This window comes from Hyaena hyaena, unplaced genomic scaffold (genome assembly GCF_003009895.1).
Source record: "Hyaena hyaena isolate Hyena2069 unplaced genomic scaffold, ASM300989v1 scaffold_35, whole genome shotgun sequence".
Lineage (NCBI taxonomy): Eukaryota > Metazoa > Chordata > Mammalia > Carnivora > Hyaenidae > Hyaena > Hyaena hyaena.
Window position 1 is genome coordinate 202,655 of NW_024080667.1, and position 25,716 is coordinate 228,370.

General features: G+C 43.9%; 1 protein-coding gene across 1 annotated transcript in view; it reads left to right on the plus strand.

Annotated features, from left to right (window-relative positions):
• The window catches only part of PDPN (podoplanin), a 28,030-nt gene extending 2,779 nt beyond the window's left edge, over positions 1-25,251 (plus strand). Inside the window, exons 3-7 of the mRNA XM_039228958.1 lie at positions 17,156-17,289; positions 18,933-19,062; positions 21,848-21,877; positions 22,431-22,536; positions 23,536-25,251. Of these exons, the coding sequence (XP_039084889.1) occupies positions 17,156-17,289; positions 18,933-19,062; positions 21,848-21,877; positions 22,431-22,536; positions 23,536-23,542 (407 nt within the window). The 3' untranslated portion in view covers positions 23,543-25,251. The remainder of the gene's footprint in view (positions 1-17,155; positions 17,290-18,932; positions 19,063-21,847; positions 21,878-22,430; positions 22,537-23,535) is intronic.
• The last annotated feature ends 465 nt before the right edge of the window (positions 25,252-25,716 follow it).

Below are 25,716 nucleotides of genomic sequence, written 5' to 3' on the forward strand. Positions count from 1 at the left end.
TAGAAACTCTCCTGTTAAAGGCAGAACCCCCCCCCCCACATCCCCCCACCCAGACCCCGCTCCTGCCCCAGGCTGTGTGTGGATGCTGAGTTGCTGGGCTGCCTGCGAGCAGCTGAGGCCCAGGAGGGGTTTTGTCTGAGGATAATGACTGAGGCGATGTGAATATGGATGAATAACTTCATTGAGCTGCGCTATTGTGGGTCCTGTTGGGGAGTTGGGCTGGGGGTAATTATGGGGATGAATTTTATTATCCTTCTTACAGGATCCTACTGCCTACTGGGCTTTCCTCCTCTGGTGTATAATCTGGTTCAGTTTTGTAATCTGGTCCCATGTGTTGTCGTCTCTTTGGAGCTGAGTGGATTCAAAGGGGCTCTGTTGTGTGTACATCTGGCATCAGCCTCCATTGTCAGGCCCCGCCCTCGCTCTGAACTTCCATCCAAAACACGTACTTCGGGGCCTAACCGTTACAGTTTCTTTTGTAAAATTCTGCAGGCTGCTGCTTGCTGCAGACCCACATGTGATTTTTCCGGGATCAATCCACCCAGGATTAATCATGCGGTGAACAAATTTCCCTGTGATTTCCCTGAAACTCTTGGCAGTTGGTTTCAGAGGCCCTGAGATCTTCATGAGTTGCTGAGAGTTTTTGTTGAACTTAAAGACATCCATCGAGCATTTAATAAACACCAGGTCTGTCAGAGCCTTTGCGAGGGAAGCCTATGCCTTACACTGGTGTGTGCGATCCAAAATAGCATTTAATGAAGAAAAACACATTTTTAAGAAGTATCCAAGCATGAGAAGGCTAAGTCAGGACTTGACAAATAAGGCAGGGCCCTGGCTGAGTGGAGGTATGTCACTCCTCTCTTTCTCTGGCCTCTAAAAGGAATGGTTCATGAGTAACTAGTGAGTTACCAGAGCCCCAAAACCTTGACGTAACAGTGAGCGATCTGGCCAAGTAGAGAGGACACCATCTCGCTCCCATTTACCACACCCACATCCCCCCCCCCCCCCCCCCCCCCCCCCCGCCGCCATGTGCTAGGCATGTCACGGCTCCCTCATTTAATCACGGCAGCTCCTCAAATTATACATTATTATCTTCGGAATATGCCAGCACTGGTTTTCAGAAATGGGTCTAACTCCAAACCCCAGGCTCTCTTCACTACACTGCAAAACCATGTAAGAACCAAAAGTTGAACTTGAAATTAAAGGTTCATGTCATGTTGAGGGCCTTAAACATGAAAATTTTAAAAATATATATTAAGGTAAAAGAAGTCCTTTACATTAAATACTTGTCATCACGTTCCTGTAAGAATGAAGATGCCAAAGTGTGTTGAAATAGGATTCATTAATTCATTCCACATATAGTAATCCAGCATCTCCTAAGTGCTTGGTACAGGGCCAGGTTTAGGATTGGAGCCACGTGTACTTTCAGGAGAGGCACACCTAACATTACAAAGCATTCCCTGAAGTCTTCCCCAGCAGAGCAACGGACGTGTGCTTTAAATTCCTTTGGCTTATCTGAATATTTGTCATATTTCTGGCTCCAAGAACAGGCATGCTAGGCTACAACGTGTGGAGATGTTTCAGGGGAGGATGTAGAGAGACGAAAGACTCAAATACCTAACACCACCTTGGTGAAAGTCATCTGAGCAATCTTAATAAGGTCTTGCAAGGCTCTCAAAGGAAACCGTGTCATTCCCGCCACCCTGAAACCCCTCAAGGAAATACCCAGCTTGAGCGATTTATTGGAAGACAATCAAATGATTGGGGGGATGGGGTGAGGAGCCTTTCTACAGCCAAGTCAACAGTTATCAAGATCAATCTTAGGACTCCCGTAGGGGTGGGTAAGAGATAAAGCAATCTTGACTGAAATTCTGAATCCATTCCCTATTGATTTCTTAAAACTTTAGGGGAAAGGAAAGAGATCACATATTTGATCCGAGGGCTATGAGATGGAGCCAGGTTAGGGAACAACTGGAATTCTCCCACTTCATCCAGGTGGGGAAAACGAGGTGATTGCTTCTTCCCTCCTTGACGCACTCCAGGGCCCATCAACCGCTGGCACCTGACGGGCGGACCAGTCCAAGGCAAGAATTCTCTAGAGCTTCAAAGATAGGGGTGGGCAGGCTCTCCTTTCTTTTTGCCTGGCTGGGTGCCTTTTCCTGGGAAACTGCTCAGGGGAAGTGGGTTTGCCCTTTGAGGGGAATCACACTCAGTCCAAACGGAAGTCTGCAGACCTGAACACCTCATTCACTTAGTTGTCTGGGGAGCTGCAGACTGAAATTGTTTGGGGGAAACGCTCTATTTCATGCAGAGAGGGGGAAAAATCAACAAAAAGATAATCATCTTTCTGGAGGATGATGGGCTCTCGACTTGGGGGGGGGTAGAGCTGCCAATGCCCCAGGCAATGGAGAATCACTGAGCTCAGGGGGGTAATGACTGACATCATTAACATTTATAGTATGCAAAATATCGTCAGTTACCGGGGGGCCTGGGTGACTCAGTCAGTTAAATGTCCGGCTGCGGCTTAGGTTCATGGGTTCGAGTCCTGTGTCGGGCTCTGTGCTGACAGCTGGCTCAGAGCCTGGAGCCTGTTTCAGATTCTGCGTCTCCCTCTCTCTCTAACCCTCCGCTGCTCACACTGTCTCTCTATCACAGAAATAAATAAAAAACATTAAAAAATATTGTCAGTTATATAGACTACAAATAGGAAGCAGGGAGGGGGCGCTAGAAGATGTATAAACACATTATCGACGAGAATGCGGCATTTTCCTCCAATTCATTACAATATCTCTATCCAGGAGAATAAAACACAACTTAACATTAAAAGCTGTCATCCAATGAATAGTATCCTGCCTGAGGAAGAAGGTGTCAGTTTACTGAGAATCTAGAAAGGGAAAGAAAAGTGGTGGGGATTTGATGACCGTAAACTTGCCTTGCCCAAGGAATTCATTTATTTACCAAGTACGTATTGAGTGACTGCTTTGTGAGTCAGGCAAGGCACATGTAATCCCTGTTTACAGCTAGTTTGTGAGATGTCCTATGTGAGGGTGTGGGTGTTCTGATTTCAGTCACGGTAACTGTTCTATGATGAATCAGAGACCCCTGTTCCATCACAGTCTGGAAATGTATTCCACCCAAGAACCCCACCCTTTGCCTCTGTCTTATAAACACCAAACAGCTTCCCAGGTATTTTACTCCTGAGAAGGGTATGCTGTGTAGAGCACGGGAAACTGTCTCCTGTTGTAAATAAACTATTTGGTTTCCTGGCCTCTTGTGAATTTGCCTAATGGGAAACAGTATCATCTGAGTTGGATCACCCCATAGTAAGATTAAATTTCTGGTAAAAAGCCAAGGGAACTAGATTCTGGATGGTGGTGTTAATAGCAGTAATTATATAATAACAGCTAACATCTACTGGGTGCTTAGCAATTTCCAACACTTTGCAAGCCCTACTTCATTTAATCCATGCAGGAGGATTAGTGCTGCATGTGAAGAGGCTCAGAGAGGTTTGGCAACTTACACAGGCAGGCAGTAAATAGCAATGGCGAGACTTGAATCAGGGCAGCCCAAGCCCAGAACCCATGCTCCTAACCACTCAGTACGACCACCACCTGTACTTGGGGTCCAGGTTTCCAAGGACACCCAGAGAAGTCAGCCAATTGATTTCTTCAAGTACCCCTTAGTAGCAACACTATTTGTTATTTGTTAGATGCATATTTCAGAATGAAAAACTAGCTGGTGTTGGGGTACTAAACTGAAGGTCATGGTCCTGCCCCCTTACACATTTACAGGACACACATTCCATTAAGAAGTAAAGAGTTAAGGGGCACCTGGGTGGCTCAGTTGGTTAAGCGTCCAACTTCGGCTCAGGTCCTGATCTCGTGGTTCACGAGTTCGAGCCCCGAGCTGACAGCTTGGAGCCTGGAGCCTGCTTCAGATTCTGTGTCTCCCTCTCTCTCTGCCCCTCCTCTGCTTATACTCTGTCTCTCAAAAATAAATAAAAACACATAAAAATTCTTTTAAAAAGAGCTTTAAGAGTGAAAGAAGAAGCACGAAGTGGGATCGCAGTTCATAGAGAGAAGCAAGACAAGTGTGCGTGGAGTATGCGTAAAAAGAACCCACAAGACAACATCAAATGCATGTCCGGAGCAGCACACACCATTATCTGCTCACAGTTTGGAGATGAGATTCTTGTGGTCGTCAAGAGTTGGGAAAAACCACATGGGGCAGATGGGAATCAATCTTGACTGTGAAAAATGGTAGGATTGGCTGGACAAGGTGGCAGAGAAGGGCAGTCCATTCAGGAGAGACTGCTTGGGCAAGTGCACAGAAGTTAGAACGAGGTGAAGTTCGTGTGGGAAGATGCACGAAGGCTCAGTGGTGTCTGAGGAAGGGAAGTCAGGGAGAAGGACAAGCTCCTGTCGAGTGAGAGAGTTGAACCTTTTTTGGTAGACAACAGGCAGTAATAGCAAATGGGAGTGAAGTGGGCCATGAATAACAGTTGTCAGAAAAAAAAAAGGATGGCAGGAACTATATGGGATTGAATCTAGTTTACGGGACCAGTGGGGTGGGGGTGGGGGGTCGAGGTCAGATTTGGGAGAATCAGAGCCAGCTCAGTATTTCCTCATTTCTTACTCTTCATTTCCTGTGTTCTTACTATTCACCTCTTACCACACAACACTATTAACATGTTTTTATTGGTAGGTAATTCACATATCATAAAATTAACCCTTTTCAGTTGAAGAGTCAGAGGTGCCTGGCTGGCTCAGTTGGTGGAATGTGTGACTCTTAGGGTTGTGAGGTTGAGCCCCACGTTGGGTGTAGAGATTACTTAAATATAAAATCATAATGGGGCACCTAGGTGGCTCAGCCAGTGAAGCATCCTACTTCGGCTCAGGTCATCATCTCACAGCTTGTGAGTTCGAGTCCTGCATCAGGCTTTGTGCTGACAACTCAGAGCCTGGAGCCTGCTTTGGATTCTGTATCTCTCTCCCTTTCTCTGCCCCTCTTGCGCTCATGCTCGCTCTCTCTCTCTCTCCTCTCGAATAAATTTTAAAAAACATAATCATTAATTAATTAATCAAACCATTAGGAATTGCTCCCATTTCCCCCTCCCCTCATCCCGGCAACCACTGATCTCCTTTTTATGTCTATAGATTTGCCTACTCTAGGTATTTCATATAAATGGAATTGTACAGGATGTGGCTTTTGGTGCCTGGCTTCTTTTCACTCTGTATGATTTCAAAGATTCATTCCTGTTGTGGCATATGTGTCAGAATTTTATGAATTTTTTATGGCTGAGTAATACTCCATTGGACGGATATGCCATCTGTTATGTATCCAAGTCATCAGCTGCTGGACATTTGGATCACTTCCATTCTGGGGCTGTAATGAATAATATTGCCATGAACATTCATGTACAGATCTTTATGTGGATGTATGTTTTCATTTCAGGGATACACCTAGCAGTAGAATTGCCCAGTCATACGGTAACACTACGTCTAACTTTTTGAGGAACTGCCAAACTGTTTTTCCAGAGTGGCTGCATTATTGTACATTCTGACCAGAGATGAGAAAGGGTTCCAATTTTTCCATATCCTTACCAACACTCGTTATTTTCGGTTTTTAGTTTGTTTCATTTCATTTATTGATGGAAGCCATCTTAATGTGTATGAAGTGGTATCCCATTGTGATTTTGACTAGTATCTCCCTAATGACTAACGACGTTTAACATCTTTTCAGGCACTTGTTGGCTATTTACATATCTTCCTTTGGAGCAATGTCTATTGAAATCCGTTTCCCATTTTAAAATTGAGCTGTCTTTTTATTGTTGAATTCTTTTAAAAACATGTTTATTTGTTTTGAGGTAAAGAGAGAACGCATGCCTACATGTGAGCAGGGGAGGAGCAGAGAGAGACAGAGAAAGAATCCGAAGCAGGCTCCATGCTCAACGTGGAGCCCAACTCAGGGCTTGATCCCACAACCTTGATAATCATGACCTGAGCTGAAATCAAGAGGCAAACAGTCAATGGACTGAGCCACCCAGGTTCCCCTATCAAATCCTTTATACATTCTGCTTACTAGACCTTTATCAGACATATGAATCGCAAATATCCTTCCCATTCAATTCCTTGATGGTGTCCATTGAAACACAAGTTTTAAAATTTTTGATGCAGTCCCATTTATCTCTTTTTCCTTTTATTGCCTGTGTTATTGGTGTCACACCTAAGAACCCATTGCTTCATCCAAGGTCACAGAGGTTTACTCTTATTTTTACCTCCAACAGTTGTATAGTTTTAGATCTTAGATTTAGGGCTTTGACTCATTGGGAATTACTTTATATATGTGATATGAAGTAGAGGTTCTACTCTGTTCTTTTGCATGTGGCTGTCCAGATGTCCCAGAACCATTTGTTGAAAAGGCAGTTCTTTCCCCCATTGAGTTACTCAGGCACCTTTGTCAAAAATCAATTGACCATAAATGGATGGATTTCTTTCTGGACCCTCAATTCCATTCCATTGTTTTATACATCTATCTTTAAGCCAGTGCCACACAGTCCTGATTACTGTAGTGTTGTAGTAAGTTTTGAAGTTGGGAAGTGTGAGTCTTCCTCTTCTGATTTTTTTCAAGATTGCTTTGACTACTCTTAACACTGTATGTTAGTTATGTGTATATATCTCTTGCCCGTTAGGGAAGAGAGCCAGACCCAGGCGTTACTCAGCCCTTAAAAGAACATATGCTTGGTGCGTCGTAAACGTTTGTCAGGAGGAAACAGTGATCCAAGCCTTCAGGCAGACATGACAAGGAGGCAGGTAATAGAAATACAAAACCCAGGCTGGAGGGCTGGTAAGTTTGGAACCAATGTTATACGGAGTTCGAGTTTGTGTACTCTGTTTTAGACACAGTGACTTTGAGGTAATAGAAGGACATCCAGTTTGATGTATCCGATGGGCACCTGGGGAGATCATCAAGATGGCATCGGAAGTAAGCCCTGGAGACACAGTTTACTGCCTGAACTCCTCCCCATTCATCAGAACAAGGGGAGAAACGCGGCAAGGAGGGTTGGAAGAGATCCCTCCCCTAGCGAAGAACAATTATTTTTAATAATCTGCCGAAGCACACTTCAAACTCCCCAGCCAGGCTCAGGATCAAGGCCAAGGGCAGCTAATGGAAACACAGCCACATTCTGCACATTCCTGCAAGGCCTCATCCTCCCGTCTGCACAGCTGGGCCGTCTGCGAGCTGCATGGGTGGATGGTGAGGTCAGATCCAAAGGGGCTTCTCTTTTCACTCTTGCAAAACCGGGGCCCGCTCAGCTGCCGGCCCTGAGTGAATCAGAAGCTCAGTTTCTGAGCAGTTTCCGAGCAGATGGTGGGTGTTTCCCAAAAGCTCTGCCCCCCGGTTGAAATGCTCTGCTCCGGGGCAGGACTTCTAAAGCAGGTTTTAGTCATTTGGTTTTTCAAGCACTCAGCAGTCCTCTCTATGAGGTGGCCTTTCAAACGGGACGCCGGACCCAGCCATTTCCAGAGAAATTATTACAGAGGTGTTGATTCCAGTTTACAAAGCTGAACTCATTTCCTCTTTTACGGAGAACATTCTGCTCTTGGTCAACAGAGAAAACCTCTCCCCAGGCTGAGTAATCCTGGTTGAGGTTGTAACCAGCAGCATCCAGTTTTAATGCTCGAAGAGTCCTAGGCCCTGTTTGGGGGGGGGTGGGGGGGGAGGCGGCGCGGCAGTAAATGGGTACGTTGATTTGTGAACACTGAAAAGTGTGGATATTCGTGTATTCATTCAGCTCAGAGGCCATGCTGGGAGGCTGTAATCCTACAGCAGAGGGGGATGTTGCCCTCAGGAAGCTTATAGATGCTGGCAGAGAAAAAGTAGTCCGTGTCGGTGTTATTAAGCCCTATGCTAGTTTAGAGGAATTACTTTCTCTTGGCACCTTGGGAAGGCTCTAAGGGAAGGAGCCTCGCACCTGGGCCAGGAAGAAGATAGGTAGGGTTTAAAACATTTTTTTTTAATGTTTTATTTATTTCTGAGAGAGAGAGAGAGAGAGAGAGGCAGCGTGAGTAGGGGAGGGTCAGAGAGAGAGGGAGACACAGAATCCGAAGCAGGCTCCAGGCTCTGAGTTAGCTGTCAGCACAGAGCCTGACATGGGGCTCGAACCCATGAACCGCGAGATCATGACCTGAGCCGAAGTCGGACATTTATTAGCCGACCGAGCCACCCAGGCGCCCCGCAGATAGGTAGGGTTTAGATGACAGTGCAGGCGGAAGATGAAACTGCAGGTGCCCTTGGCATCCAGAAGCCCACAGAGCTGTTTCAGCCACACCCCAGCCCTTGCCACATGAAGTAGAGAGAATATGAAGGGAGCAGCCAAAAAGTGACCAGTATAAAGGGGGGCTGCGGGACACAGTGCTTCGAGCAGGGTTTGGAGTCTGACAGATCCGATGTCTAATCCCTGCGTCACCACTTGCTGGCTACATGGGCAGATTGCTCTCAGCCTCACCATCTTCAGCTTCAAAATGAGGATGACATTAGTTTGCAAGGCTTTTGTAAAGATCAGGAGTGAGTGCTTGATACCACGTTTTGTACATTTTCCTGTAAATTCAAAAATAGCAGCCATTGTTATGATACCTGCCTCCTTAGAAATGCAAAGTAGTGCAGTGTGGAAGGTTCCTCAAAAAATTAAAAACAAAACTACCATATGATCCAATAATTCCGCTACTGGGTATTTATGCAAAGAAAATGAAAACACGAATTCAAAAAGATACGTGCACTACAATGTTTATTGCAGCCGTATTTACAACAGCCAAGATATGGAAGCAGCCCAAGTGTCCATCCATAGATGAATGGATAAAGAAAACGTGGTGTATGTACAGTGGACTATTACTCACCCCAAAAAAATGAAATCTTGCCATTTGCAACAACATGGATGGATCCAGAGAGTATAATGCTAAGTGAAATAGGTCAGAGAAAGACAAATACCTTCTGATTTCCCTCGTATGTAGAATTTAAGAAACAAAACAAAGGAAAAGAGAGAGAAATCAAACTCTCAGCTATAAACTCAAAAAATTCCTAACTCTTAAGGTGATGAGTATTGAGTAATATATAGAATTATGAATCACTACATAAGCTAATATAACACAGTATGTTAATTACACTGGACTAAAAAATAATTAAAATAAAATACCTACTTCTCAGATAGCCATGGAGAGTAACTGTGAAGATGTGTGAAAGGCACACAGCAGGTCTCAGCTGATCTCCCCCCATCAGGAGAGAGAGAACTCAGGTGGCTGGGAAGCCTGGTGTCATGTCTAACAGCCTGCACGCCCGACTCCATCCACCTGTCCGTGACTTGGAGTGAGTCCTTACTATGGAATTGAAAGCTGAGTTCCCAGCCACATGAGCTCCTCTTTCTTCTTTACTGCCCATGCTCAGCTACAGAGATCTTCAGAATTCCACCTCTTTGGGGGCACTATGCATAACACCCCCTCTCTGAAGTCAGGGAACATTACCCCAAATCTTAATGTGTAGCATTTCTTCTGATTTCTTCAGAGGAACTAGTGACCCTTGTGTGATCTCAGCCTTGACACATCTCTCTTGAATTTCACAAGAGAGGCACCTGTCCCCAGTGCTGACAGTGGATGGTCACACCTCGCCATTGGTCTGGGCCTGCGGGGACTCCCAGGATGGGACACAGAGCAAGGACAGGCCGCTGCTCATCACAGATTGAACAGCAAAGCCATAGAGCTCGTCCTCAGAGGGGCACTGTTCTATTTTCAGCCGTGTTCAGGGGAAGGTATTTAACAATCTTGAGAGAAGCACAGTGAACAGGGCAGGAAGACTGTAATATAAGGGATAATTCAAAAGAAACGTCCTAATTGGGTATCAGTGTGCTCTTTCCATTAGTCGCTCAACAGACATCTGCTAAATGCTTCCCATGGTGCCAAGCACTGAGAATATGGGGCAGTGTGTAGCCCTGGGTAGCAGTGTGCAGCCTGGAGAAAAATCTAGTGATTTTTCTAGGGATGCTGAGTGGCAGGGCCAACCTGCATAGATTTTCCATGGCCACACTTTTGATCCAGTAAGCACTTTACCGGGAGTCGTGGAAGGGGTGGCTTAGAGAGGAACCCATTGGCCACTTCAGTGATTGTACTGACCACAACCCAGTATCTGCCAGGAGCTGAACATTGGCACACAGCTCTGGGTCAGCAAGTGGTTTTCAGTATTCCAAGGAAAGTCTTCACAAGGGTCAGAGGATGGACCAGCCTGTAGGATGAGAGGAGTAACTCAAATGATGTGGTGAATAAAAGCTAAGTCCTAACAGCTTTCTTCTGGGTGCAGAAACCCGCTCGGTGGTAACTAAGGGAACAGCATCAAACAGCTACATTGGGGCCATTTGAATTGAGATGAAGAGCTGTATGAAGATCTGAGTATCTGGGGATCGCTGTGGGTGGTCCGCAGGGTGCTTGAAAATGTTGGAGGTTGGCACCTCTCCACAGTTCTGGGTGTGTTTATCTTCAGGCTTTGGAGCACAGTACTGAGACATGATAGAAAAGTGATATGCAGAGGCATATGTCTGGGCAAAGGAACAGAAGCAGGCATTTTTTGCTTTTGTTTTCCAAATAGATGTTTTGACCTCTTTCTAAAAGCATTACTTCATCCTAAATGTAACTAGGGGGTGGGGACTGCTAGAATTAATTGCTTATTAATTATCCCACAGTTTCTCCTACAGGGGAAAACCAGAACTTCCTAGGATGTCGTAAAAAAAAAAAAAAAAGAGCATTCTATTTCCCAGTGGCCATGAAAACTATTCCATGGCCCTGTAGTCCCCCATCTTCAAAGGCTTACTTGTGCATTTAGACGCTGCTCAAGATGCTAAAAAACACCAGGCACTCGAAAGACTGCCTTAATCTGTTGGCTAACCCCGCAGGTTTTCTTTGAAAACCCTAAGGGTAACTCAGCGTGTGACTTCTTTATTTTTAAAATCAACTTTCCCATTTCAAGATAAAATGCTGTGGAAGCCGCTTCTCCAGCTGTCCATGTTTGAGGCTTCGGGTCAGCAGAAAGAGGAGAGCAGGGAGCTTCTCCCTCACGTGGACATGGAAACCAGACAGACACTCTTAAACTTAGGGAGGGGAACTTTTGTGGTTCTTTTTAGTGAGATAAGCGGAAGTCCAGTTAAACACTCAGCATCATATAGTCCGTACATCCGCTCATAGTCTGAATGTTGTTTCTCAGTGGAGCTGTCACAGGTGCTAAAATGAATTCTTGGCTCCAGGGTTTGTATTTTCTTCTGATCGTTGGTGGGTTCTAGTGGGACAGCTAGTTAGTAGAATCACAGTTAGTAGAATCATAGTTAGTAGATTCACAACATGAGTGGTTGAGTATTGTGGTATACGTGTGAGGGTGGGTGGAGGGAGGGAATTTCAGTGGGTCATGGGAAAAGGCCTCCCCAGGAAAGTGCCCTTTGAAGACAGGTCTAAGGGGGTGGAAAAAAGCTATCCTGAGATTTTCCTTGTTTGCTTGTTGGAAGTATCCTCCCACCCCCCCACAGCCAATGGTACCTAAATCCATGAGAGACCTCACCTTGTTCACTCCTCTGTCTCAAGGGCCCAGAATGGGGCCTAGCGCATAGTAGGGACACAGGGAACATTCGGGGGATATAGAGGTGAGCCTTGGGAAGATTCCAGTCTTGATCACTGCTGCCGCCTTCATTGGCAGAGCAAGGGAGAGCTGCTGAAAGAGCCACAGTCTTATAAAGCAGGTCACCCCTTCCTTCTATACTCTACCACTTCAGAAAGCTTGGTCCTCAAAGGGACTCATTTGAGGAAGCTGAGATTCTGGTTCCTACATAATTCAGACTGGAAGATTCTAACCAGATGGGATTTCATAAGAGGACATGTGATCCAGAGGAGGCAGTTGCTTCTAACAACCAGGATTATAATTTATGAGAGGATGGGGGGTGAAGAGGAAGGATGTTAGAACCCAGGGGGTGGAGGCTGTGGGCTTTCCGGGCCACCACGGCCATAGTGGCACAGAGTCTTTTGTTGTGTCGGTGACTACATGGATGAGCTGTCACAAACATATGGTTTGGTGTCTGCTCACCAACCAGGTGAACTGGGCAAATCATTTCATTTCCAATGTTAGACAATTATCCTGATGCTTGTTGAAACAGTTGGAAGACTTTATTCAAGACCATGGCAATAAGGGTGAGAGATAAGGTTCAACTCAAAATATCGCAAAGGTAGCTGGTGTTTATAACCAAGGAGCAGAGTATTTGGGGCTGGGGGCCAGTGAATGGACAATTACAGAGAGGACACATCAAGGGTAGGGGGTTCTTGCTACACTGGCCCGACAGGATTCTTGCTAAAGGCAGACCTACCGCTTAGACATGAAAGGTGGGGGGTGGGGAACTTGGTCAATTGGGAGCTGATTTCAAACTCTTGTTGAAACCAGACTCTTGCAAGGATGGACAGAGATGCCTAAGTAGAATTTGGTCAAGGAGAGATCTTTGTGGGCCTCACTTTCTTCATCTGATAAAGGGGACAGTGATGCCAGTGCAACTCACCCACGGGCCATTTTGAAATAAAGTCAGCCGGAAGATAATAAACAAATAAACCGTAGGTGGCTGCACAAATGGGGTGGGGGGCAGGGGTAGGGTGTTGGCTGTAAAGCTGGGCCTCCCACATTAGGTAGAAGGTACAACTCAGAAAGACCTCCGTGCACTTCTGTTGAAGTAGCCTACCCTTCCTCCTCGTTCTCTGCCCGTGGCATTGAATTCGCTCAGCAGCAGTTAGCTGATGTAAGGAGGAAGGGAGAGCCGATGGTAAGAGGAGCACAGATTTCGGAATCGATTCTGGAAAGAATCTGAAAACAGAGGGTGGCATGGAAGTAGTGGCAGATGCCAGTGCCCAGGCCACTTCAGCTGGTCTTTTTTTTTTTTTTTAATGTTTTATTTATTTCTAGGAGAGAGAGAGAGAGACAGCGTGAGCAGGGGAGGGTCAGAGAGAGAGGGAGTCACAGACTGAAACAGGCTCCAGGCTCTGAGCTGTCAGCACAGAGCCCGACGTGGGGCTCGAAACCACGAACCGTGAGATCATGACCTAAGCGAAAGTCGGATGCTTAACCGACTAAGCCACCCAGGCGCCCCATTCAGCTGGTCTTTATAGTGAAAATTTACTCCCGTGACCATGACACGATACTGGAAAGAAGACCTCTGTCTCAGTGAGACCTAGTTTTGAAGCTGTGGGGGAAGGAGGGTTTTTATTGGGACAACTGGACAATCTTTCAGGGGAAATCAAATTATATCCCCATTTTACATTCAGGCTTCAAAAGAAACACAAGACAAATAGAAATATGAAATGTAAGAACAAAACCTTAAGAACAATCGGGTGAGTATTTACATAATCTTGAGGTGGGGGTGTACATATGACATCAAAGGAACAAAGCAATCTTTTTTTTTTTTTTTTACAAATAGTTTATTGTCAAGTTGGTTTCCATATAACACCCAGTGCTCATACCCACAAGTGCCCTCCTCCATGTCCATCTCCCCCCTCCCCCCGCACACCCATGAGTCCTCAGTTTGTTCTCAGCATTCAAGAGTCTCTCATGGTTTGCCTCTCTCCCTTTCCCCCACCATTTCCCCCCTTCTTCTCCCCCATGGTCCTCAGTTAAGTTCCTCCTAATCCTCCTATACGTGCAAACATGTGATATTTGTCCTTTTCTGCCTGACTTATTTCACTAAGCATAACACCCTCAAGGTCCATCCATGTTGCTACACGTGGCCAGATTTCATTCTTTCTCATTGCCATGTAGTATTCCATTGCATAGATAAACCACATCTTCTTGATCCATTTGGGGGACAAAGCAATCTTAATGTTTGATTAATGACAGAGCTCACCACTTACAGAAGAGAGATGCAAATACCAACCAGTTTAAGAAAAAAAAGATTTTTGCAGAGTCTCTTATAAAGAGTATATTCCTGGGGTGCGTATGTGGCTCAGTCAGTTAAGCATCCAGCTCTTGATTTCAGCTCAGGTCATGATCTCAGTTTGAGCCCCACATGGGGCTCTGTGCTGACAGTGTGAAGCTGGCTTGGGATTCTCTCTCTTTCTTTCTCTGCCCCTCCCCAACTTGCACATGTGTGCATGCTCTCTCTCTCTCTCTCAAAATAAATAAATAAACATTTTTTTAAAGATGGTACATTAAAAAAAAAAAAAAAGAATGTATTTCTCCCAACACGGGGCTCGAACTCATGACCTTGAGATCAAGAGTCAGATGCTCTGCCGACTGAGCCAGCCAAGTGCTCCCAAGCAATGTATTTCTAAGGGGGTAAAGAACACTTACAACACTGTAAAAAAGATGAACACCATAAGAGAAAAATGGTCACAAAAGAAGATATTTTTAATGGCCAACAAATCAATGGAACCACTCCCCACCATTTATCAGAAATGTCAATAAAACCAGAAGACTGAAAACACTTATTTTGACGAAGAACTTGGGACTATTACTATTTACTTTGCATCTAAATTCTAAACTGTTTGAAATGAAAGTCCCTCCCATAACTGTATGTCAACTAGAAGAATTTCTATGGAGAGGCCGGGCTTCCATGCAAAGATAAAAGTGATTCATAATTAGCGCTTTCAAACCAGCAAACATCTCCTCAGTTCTTACTTGTTCTCAAGCTTAAGGAACCTCAGGGTAAAATGGATTTATCATGTCTTTTCATAGGTAATATAAAATTTGGCCGAGCTTTTGAAAGAATAACACCTACGCACAAATTCCAAAGCAAATGGATGGGTTGTCATCGTCTTTGGAAACTTCCATTGATTCTGACGCCCAGGCTGGGTGAACCTGGGCGAGGCAGGAAAAGTATTCATGTGATCATAAGGGTACAGGCGACAGAACTGACCCTGTGATTGTAGGTTCCTCACGGCGCTTGTATAAACAGCCGTGTGCATTGCCTGTGCACACACGTGTCTTAAGAAAAAAAAAAGTCAGAGGATGAAGGCATCAAGACATGATTTGAATTTCACTGTTGAAAGGAAAAGGGCATCAATTGCTGGCTGGAAACTCGGCAGCTGGGCTGGTTGGGAACTCTTCACCCGGGAAAGCCTTCCGCCAAAATAATAAGAGGGACAATTGAAGATCCCTTGTTAAAGATCAACTTTCCCATGGAGCAAAAAGAATGCCAGGGCAGTGAAACAAAAGCCACGCATCTTAATCATGAGTGTCATTCATAAAACGCCCTTTGTCTATTCAGGGTGATTTTAGTGCTTGGCTCTGTGGGCCAAGAGCAGAAAAGAACAAGAAGGAATTTTTTTTTATCAAGTTACGCTTTCAATGAGCTGAACTTTCTATGAAAGAATTCAAACCAACTTCATTCAGTACTTGATTTTTTTTTTTAAAGCAAGGGTATTTTGTTTTGTAAAGTTGTAAGATGTCATACAGTAAATGGTTCTGCTAAGCCACCTCCAGAAAACATTTGTAAAATTGATGATTTGTTAACTGTTCAAACTCAGAGGGGAGGAAAAGAAGAAGGGTGTAGGGGTGTGTGTGTGTGTGTGTGTGTGTGTGTGTGTGTTTAATAAGGACAACTTGCCTGGCAAAGGGACATTTCCCTCTTGCATTCAACATTTGCCTACCACCATGGTCCTAAGTGTTGGTGGGAGCCCTTTGCGGGCCCTCCCCCCACCCCAGCAAGCAGCCAGGAGGGGAGGCAAACTACTTGAATGCACCAAGGTATTCACTTACTGTTAACTGGTGAAAGGCATTTCCCCCCCAGGTGAAAAAGTAAATTACATGCTTAGGGGGTTCCTCCAAAGCCATCAATTGACAGCCCTGGATTAGGACTCCAGATGCAAAGAGAAAGCTCACAGAACAAGCGAATTTACTCTTGAAGCTTTCTCCCTCGATGCATCAGCAAAGAAGTTATGATCAAATATTTATTAGCTGTGCCTTTGGCTTGGCTCTTTAAGCACAGGGAGAAATAAGGTATCTTAAGGCAAGGACTGGATTGCTAACTTGAGCGCTGCCTGGATACAAACATCGACTCTTTAATTACACAGAGAAGCGTCCAGGCATCCCAGCCCCTCTTGATCATGGGGAGTGTATGTTTGCTTAGTTTGCAACTGTATATTTAGTCATGGAATTTCCAGAGCCACTCTTGAGTACGGGCAGGGAGACCGTGGCCAATGAGTCAGATTTTTAACTCATGAAAAGGGTTATTTGATGAGTTGAGATGGTGCCCTTGCTTGGTCGTGAGTTAGCCTGGATCATTGCAACAGAGGTTAAAGAAAAGGCCACTGTTGTTATCTGCTCTGCTCCCCCCACCCCACCTTTGTGTGGAATTCAACCTGCTATCCCACCCCACCTATCCCCTCCTCCTCTAAAAAACCTTTCTCCTTGTTACAACAGGGTCATTCATTCACTGTTAACACAGAGAAGCCCCGCCAGGGGCACTGACGTCCCTCATTAGTTTAGCTCTCTGTGCTCTAAGAATACTATTGGCTCTCTCGGCATTGTTACGTATATTACTGACTGTCTTCCATAGATATTAACCTCAACTACAAAATGAAAGGTAGACCCCCTATGAGGTCTGTGGTCAGAGGTAATGGTTCTCCTCATTCAAGGAGACAGCAGTCTCAAAATCAAACGGAAAGCAAGCTTGATTTTTAAGGGATGGAGATCTGCTTCTAGGCTTTCTGATTCAGGATGTTTAAGATACAGCCTGCAAATTGGTATTTTTAGAAATCTTTCCAGGTGACTCCAACTTAGAATTTTTCCAGGTCTCAATGATATTCTAGTAACCCTAATGCATTAGTTCATTGTATGAAATGGCACCAGGAAGAACCCCGTTCATTACTGAAAAGGCAAGGTATTTATCCCCCTGTCACCCGTGGTGGGAAAGGTCTGGTGGCTTCACCATTTTGTATATTTATCTCCCTTTGCTTTGCTATGGAAACAACCAGGTTCTTGTATGTGACAAAGGCGCAGCAAGGAGAATGGTTTGTGGTAAGCTGGAAAGATGACCCTCCCCCCAAAAAATCCCCAAAAGAAATGGTAGAGAAAATAATCTGATTATAGCTGGCCAGTTAGGTCTGCCCACACAATTTCTACCTTAAGCCCTGACCCAGTTTTTCTTTTTTAGCCAGCACGGTCCGGCCAGAAGATGACATGACACCAGGTGTGGAAGATGGCTTGGTGACCCTAGGTGCAGAAGACAATGTGGTGACCACAGGTGCCAGTATAGACACAGAAGAGTCTGCTGGACCGACAGGTCTGGTGAGTGTCCCAGGGAGAGAAGAAGGTGCCGCACAGCCAAGCAATCACATGCAAGGATACTTCATGCCTGGCTTAGTTCTCTTTGCATAGTGTCCTTATGATTTATCCATGTTGTAGCGTATCTGAGACTGTCCTTCCTTTTCTTTTTTTTTTAATGTTTTTATTTATTTCTAGGAGAGAGAGAGAGAGAGACAGCGTGAGCAGGGGAGGTTAGAGAAAGAGGGAGTGACAGACTCTGAAACAGGCTCCAGGCTCTGAGCTGGCAGTCAGCACAGAGCCTGACGCGGGGCTCGAACTCACGAACCGCGAGATCATGACCTAAGCGAAAGTCGGACGCTTAACCGACTAAGCCACCCAGGCGCCCCCTGTCCTTCCTTTTCAAGGCTGATTATTATTCCACTGTATGTCTGTACCATATTTTGTGCATCTATTCGTCAGTCAGTGAACGTTTGGCTTGCTTCCTACTCTTGGGTCTTCTGAAAAGTGCTACTGTGAAAAATGGATGTGCAGATACGTCTTCCAGATCTTGCTTTCAATCAGGTGTACACCCAGAAGTGGGATTGATGGATCATAAGGGAATTTTATTTTTAATTTTTTTGTCAGGCCTCTATCTTGTTTTCCCTAGTGGTTGCACCATTTTATATCCCTGCCAATAGGGTACAATGATTTCAGTTTCTCCACCTTCTTGCCAACACATTATTTTCCATTCTTTTGACAGGAGTGAGGTGATCATCTCACGGTAGTTTTAGTTTGCCTTTTTCTGATGTTTACGTTAAGATACTAAGCATCTTTCACACGCTTCTTGACCATTGTCTATCATCTTTGGGGAAGGGTCCGTGCAAGCCCTTTTGCCCATTTTTGAATTAAGCTTTTTGATTCATGGTTGTTAAGTGGTAGGAGTTCTTTATACCCTTATCAGATATATTATTGGTAATTATTTTCTCCCATTCTATAGATTGCTTTTTCACTCTGTTGATTATGTCTTGTGATGCACAAAGTTTTTAAGTTTGATGGGCTCCCACTTACCTAATTTTGCTTTTGCTCCCCATGTTCACTAGCTTATTTGTCAAATGCCACATTGGCATGAACTTTGAAATCAAGAGAATCACTTCTAAGCCTCCTTCTGTTGCTTGTTGGCTGTCTGAGTTTGGGCATATTGTCCAATCTCTCTTGGCCTCATTCAGACTATCGGGCTAATAATAGGATTGACTTTAGAGGGTTGTTTGTGGAATAAACAGCTTAGCACATAGTAAGCTCTCAATAAAAGCCAGTTATTACTCTAATTGGGGGAGGGAGGGCATTGAAAGAAGATACAAGATAATATGTACCAAATAAATACTACAGGGAAAGACGCCATTCAATTTCAAGGGAGAGAAAGAATTAAAGCCTAGTGACCTGGTATTTGATGAAGAATTAAGACCATAGGGAAGTCAACATTTGATATTTATTTCTGGAGTACATTTGATTTTATTCCAATCTTCACTTAGTCATTTCTGCTTGTTTTCTTGTTTCCTCTTTAAACTTAGGTCATCATATATTTTATATATTTATGCCACTTTAAATCCTTTTCTGTTATAAGGATGAGTATATATTTTAAAACATTAGATTTTATTTCTCTTTTGTCTCATTTACTTCTCCAACAGGTGCCAACAAATACAGAGAGTATAACGGACTTTCGCATAGAGGATGGGCCAACTCAAGAAAGCACAGTCCATCCCAGTGAAGAAAGCCAGAGTACCACAACCTTGAATGTAGTGACCAGTGAATCCATAGGTAAGAAAAACAGTCACCCCAATAAATGTTGATCTTCTTTGGCATGATCAGTGCATTCCAAACATCCATGAACAAATCTAATGATTAGTGGGGCATATATTGGAATGCAAGAGCAAATTCTGAACCAAGCCTTATATGGTAGGTTGAGAATTCGACTTCTAGGGTTGCTAAACTGAATTCAGTTTCTTGGGTTGCTGAACACAGCTCTCCACTTTGAATGACAACTAGGAAAAATGTCCCTGTAGGGCAAGTTAGCTACTAGTGTCATATTGCTGCCTGTAAGTTGATATAATGTTACACCAAGAACTTTGTGTTGACTACCAAGAGCAGAAAACTCAACCAACTTATGTAAGTTGTAATAGATTCTATACTAATATTTACCATCTCACACTGAGTTCATGTCTGTACCTATGGAGCAAGACTCTAATCTAAACAAATCTTACCGGGATTTGGGGCCATCCTTGTGATTCCTAGTTGTCAACTGCAACAGCGTGAATGGAGCACTGTCTTGGGTCTTTGGCATTATTATGAGGTGCAGACCATCACTGAGAATGAGGAAAAATCATTGCCATTACAAACTTAGCAAACGGAAAGCAATGGAAAGAAAAGGCCTCCTATTTCTAGAGCTTTCTTAAGAGAAATTCAGTTGCTTGGGATTTTTTTTATTGCCTTATTTTATAGTAGTTGGGGGTGGGAGAGGAAAAAAGTAATCCTCCAATAATTTTACTGAATACTTGCTAATTTTTGTATCTGGATGAGGGTTTCCATCTTTAAATGAAAGTAAATATAAAGACCTTACCTAAATTAATGGTTCCTCCAATCAGTTGCCCATCTGAACACTTAGAAAAATACTCTCTATTGTTCAATATACATTTCTAGACCCAATCACCATTCTGGTTTTAAAAACTCTATAGTGCTTCTGAGGATTTTTTAAAAAGTTGCTTTATATTTGTACACACAATGACCATAGCAGCATCATTCACAATGGCTAAAACAAGAGAGCAGCTCAGATGTCCATCAACAGATGAATGAACATGCAGAATGTGGTACATACATTTAATGGACTATTATTCAGCCTTTAAAAGGAAGAAGATTCTGACACATGTTACTATATGGATGAACCTTAAGCATAGGAAAGAAAAAAGCTGTCTGAAGTGCTTTGGAAATAAAGCCAAAAGGTCACTCTGAGATGCTAAAAAAAGTTACCATTTAAACACTAGATAGAAGCAAATAGGGCTATGCAAGGAAAGAATCATCAATATAATTGGTCACTGGAAAACATTTCAAAAAATTGGAGAAGAATTGATTGTGTGTCAACTGAATTGACAGCCAATTCCCTGCAGAAAATGGAGCCTTACTCCGGTCCTACCAAGATGCGTCTCTCCTATTCCTTCAAAACAAAATTCTCAGTTCTCTGGAAAATACTCATGATTAGTCTGCTGTCCTGTCTCTTGCCCCACCCTGTCAAGAAAATTGTGACTTACCGCACATTCCCACATAACACGTCAGTGTCCCAGAAATTTTCACATGTGAGTTAAAATGTAATTATAAGCACTGGGTTTTTTAAGAGGTGATTTTATTAGGGCAGCAGATGGCTTTCCCATGAAACACCCAAGTGCGATGATGTTTGCATGTATGTATGACACATTCTCATGACTGCAGCCACCGTCGCTGGGTGGGAGCTAGGGAACATTGAACTAATAAGCTCTAATTTGGTAACGAATATTCTGCATGAATTATTGGTAATATATTTTCTGACCAATGGTGTCACTGATGGTGATGAGGATGTGTGGCAAGCCTGGAATCAGCAGTCACCATGCTAGGACATGATAAGCAAATGACTGACCTTTTTCTACCGGTATTTGGCAGCCAAAGATGACCTTTTAGGAGGGATTCCATGACACCTTCATTTCGGGCTGGCCTCAGACCCAAAAGTCTCTTGCTTTTTCATGGCGGGACAGCATCATCAGCTTGAGCTCCATGTAAATGCTCCGTAGTCATGATGGGTTCAGCTCATGCTGCTAGAGCTGGGCTCAGACACTCAATCTGGGGCCATCTTGAAAAGGTGCATTTTTTTTTTTTGGAAGAGAGCCTCGGTACAGAGACTTTTTTCAGATCCAAGCATTAGGAAAAGTAAGAATCTTACAGATGGTGCTTTCACCTTCAATTAGAAAAGCTTTTGGATATCTGCAGTATTTGTAGGTTGTATTCATTCCCTCATTAAACTTAGCTGGGCCTATTGCTGCCCTGTAGGATGTGGATTTTGCTACTAAAGAAAAGGCAGGGAATTAATATCATAAGACAAATCACAGTCTGGGCCCCATCTTCCAGAACTAGAGTATACTGTTCTAAAATAAAATCCTTCAAAATCAACCTCTTCACTGTGGACGAGTTTTCTATGGTCTTGACATTGGACCAAGAATCAACAGCCTTGGCTTTTTTTGTTCCCCAAAACTCTGAAACTTTCTGACCATTTATGTAAGATCTCTGTGGGTTACTTTCCTTAACTCTGCTCTCTAATGTGGGTGAGAAAAAAGATACGCCAAAGTTCTATGGACCCATAGGTGTGAAGAAGCATTCATAAATTCAATAATAATAGTTTTGAAGATAGGATCATGTCAGAGCTTGCTTAAAAATCCTCGGATCAAATTTATTTAAGAAATTATCCTCTTTGCTTGTGTCTTGCTACCTTCCACTTAGAGTAAATTCATCTTTTGCCAGTTGTTAAATTACAGTTATTAAATCCTAATAATTCTGTATCATTACATCTCTTTCTTTAAAATAGATGAAGACACAGAGACAACAGTTGAAAACGGTAAGCTAGATTTTGTTATCAAAATATTTTTTATGGGAGTTTAAAAAAAAGTTTCTTTGAAGCTAATCTTTGATGAATGGCATTCTTTCCTGGATTGTAGTCAGTAAGAGTACAATACAGAACCTTCTGAGAATAGGTTTCAAGCCTCTTTCAAGAGAGAAAAGAAAATTACCTGTATTTGAAAATAAACCACAAATGAGTCTACTCAGTTAATGACAGCTATGGAGAATGGTGTCATCATAATCTATTGTTACTAAGAATGGAAGTAGGGGCTAATTTAATAGCAGCAGACAAACATTACCTAATAATGAACAGTGAAGCCACCCAGTATGAGTGGTATGTTTGATAGATCCTGAGACCCAGGAATCTTGCCACTCATAAGATGGGATTAGAGTAGCCCAAAGTTTCATCTCTTCTAAGTCAGCTTCCACTGGATAAGGAGAAGCAAATTAGAACATTATTTGCTGTCTTCAGTTGGGCAGTGGTATTGTTTATAAATGACATAGGTGTATCATTTATCTGGGGCTCATGCTTTTTTTTCCTCCTCAATCAGATGGCTTGGCAACAGTCACCCTGGTTGGAATTATAGTCGGAGTCTTACTAGCCATTGGATTCATTGGTGGGATCATCATTTTGGTTGCTCGAAAAATGTCAGGAAGGTACTCGTAAGTAGACTTTACACCTATGCGGTAGATAAATGAGAGTGGTCATATCTAGAACCTCAACCTTGATCCCATAGAAACCTCTAAATAGAGATCATGTTCAGGGGCACCTGGCTGCTTCAGTCAGTGGTGATCTCAGAGTCTTGAGTTTGAGCCCCACATTGGGCATAGAGTGTACTTTCAAAGCAAAAAGTCCTTTTCAGAAGCCCCTTACCTCTGTGAGGACTACATCTGAAGTTTCCTCAGAAGATACAGGTAGTGGGCTACTACATAGTACGTGTCGTGAAGGACAATGTCTAGTGAGGTACCTGCTGTCCCTTCTAAGTTTCAAAAAAAAGAGAGAGTTAGAGCCAGAGATGGCTTTTTAGTTGACTCACATTGAGGTCTAACCAAATTTGACCTCTTGTCCTAATTTTTTAAAACCCAAACCAAGTTTCACCTTGATACCTAATCACCCCACCCCAGGCATCTGAGGGAGCTAGGTGGTTTCCAGAAGAGCATCCAATGCGGAGCCTGGGCACCATTCTGATGAGAATTCTTCTGGTAGTGAGGTCCCCTCCCTCCACTCCTGCCCCACACACACCCACAGGCATGGTAGTGAACTCCTAGAATTGACCATTGATGAGGGGAAGGGGTACTTTCTCTCTTTGAAAATTCCTTAAGAATTCAGAAGATTCAAACTCATAACCAGAGAAAAACGTTTTCTTATTCTCTCGGGGAGATGTTATACGATGGGGTGGAGGGTGGCAGAGAGGACAAATGTTCTACAACTGGGGACTGAGGGACACGGCCAACTACCGTTGCAGATTTGTGTGCTTGGACATGCCTGGGAGTCTGCTCCTGGCCATGTGGGGACCAGGCGTGCAGGAGGAATGAGCAGGGAAAGGAGAAGAGGTCCGGGTTCCAGAATTGCAAGACTTAGACAACAGGACACAGGATTACTGTTCATGGTGCCAGTAAAAGAAGTGACAGCCACCTTTCTCTTTGTTTTCACAGGCCCTAGAGCGCTGAAGAATTGCACCCTTCTGCCAACATGTTTAGAAGAGAGTTTCCGACTTCCCCGTCCTGGAGTATGTGGGAGAAGATGGCCCATGGAAATGCTTGGCGACCTCAACTCCAAATCCATGGTGATCCCTCCGCCTACCCAAAGTAACTCAAGGAAAGACAATGCAAATGACTTGCTCCTCTAGGCATTTGCCTTTTGAAGCAAATCTTAAATATAAATTTCGTACAAGATGATGTAAAAGACAAAGTGCATAGAAAATGGAGCAAAGCAATGGAAACTGATTTGTAACTAAAACGATATAATTTAATCGATGTTAGAAATTAGAATCATGTCTTCGTTCTGACCATTCTCTGTTACTGTTAAAATGCAAACAAGCTTGGAAATATTTATACCAATGGAGCCCTTGGGTTCAAGTGCTGTGTTTGTAAACGGCAAAAACGTTTTGCAATTTCCGATTTGTTGAAAAGCACGCATTCCAAGGGGGTTGGTCCATTTTCAAATTTCATGTGAATAATCAAGTAGAAAATCTAACCTTGTATAGCATGTAATGAGCGACTGCCTTTCAATGGCCCAGGTAAATCATTTCAAAGGCACCCATTTTAGATTATAAACAGGAAGTCTATAGTTTGGAGAAGGGATTTTGTTTCTCACAATAAGGTCATCAGGCAGGTTCTAGGCTTGCTCATTGCCTTCTCCAGTGATGACTTGGTGACTCAAAGGTTTGCTCCTCCCTGCCTCCTCTTCATCCCTCAGATAAGGGCCAAGGATCCAGGGATTTCTGGGCCAGGCTTTTTTCTTTCCATGGCGCAAGTCTTCCGGATTAGGAATAGAGAAGTCTTAGTCCTGGATGCCAAGGAGGCTGCTGGAGGTCAGTGGTGCCTGAGGCTCAAGCATTCCAAGAACCATGATGGTCCCCAGACAGAAGGACCTGCCTCTGGCCTGAGAAATAGAACCTGCCAATTTTCTAACATTTACTTCCTGCCTCAGAGGACAGATGTGAGACACAGGAAGAATCCTGTAAGATAGTAATTTTAAGAAAGCAGGTGGATTTAAAGCCTTGATGAAAAAATAAAAGAGATTCCCAGTCTTCATGACACACACCACACACTTCCGGGGGTCACCGTTGAAAAGGTCCTTAAAGTCAAGGAGCCCACGCTGCCATTTGGGGTAGGCGCCGTCCAGCCCAGAGTATTTTTTCCCATTGGTCAGGTGACTTCGTTTTCCCAAACACAGAGTTTTTATACTGAGCAGATGGTCTGTCACGATTGTAGTTGTGCAGGGCTGATGTCCTCTCAACTTGTAAGAAAAAGTAAACTAAAAAAGCACAGCCCACTTCCCTCTTTCTTGCAGGAACATGGGGGTGTTATATTAAACAGCTTGCTCTTCTGTTACCCAAGTCTGGCTGGTCCACCAACCCGGGGTCTGTAATCTGCTAATTCAGAGAAGGGGCTTTTGGAGAGCTTTGTGAGCTTAAGTACCCCTCTCTTTCTGTCACTCAGATTCCTCAACAGGAATTGAGGACAAAGTCCATTTTGTCTTTCTTGCCCTTTCTTTCTTCTGTCACTGTGAACCATAACCGTCCGCCCCAAGTCACACACTGGACCCGCCGCCTGCTGGGACAGGACTGTGGGTTTCTTGGTCACATCTGTGTTGGTGCTCAATGCAGTGTAGATGTGTTTTAAAATAAAACAGGTGATTGCATGTAACGACGAGTCAGACCTTTGATTGGAAAGATCATGTCTGGGTCACACTTTAAAACACCTCCAGATGAGATTGTAAAGTTATGGAAACATCTGCCTCTTTGCTTGATTGGGAGTGAATTTTAAGTAGTCATGGGAAATACACCCAGTGGAAAGAAATACAAACACACTTCATGTAGGACTCTGCCAAAGAAGAGAGATTAAGGTCAAGATGAGGGATGGGATGAGACAGGTGGCACCTTGGGACTTCTTTTGCCCTCCCGTCACAAAACAATTAACAAGGTCTTGCCTAGCTCCTGATTTCTCTGCACTGAATGGAAGCCAGGTAAGAGAGCATTTACCCCCGGCACCTGCCAGTCCTCCCTGGGAACCTGGCCTCAGGTGTGTAGAGCTTGGCTACACAGGACAAGGCAAGCACCCCTGTGAAGGTGTTCCCACTGCCTGTGGGCCTGGGCAGACTGTCACTCTGAA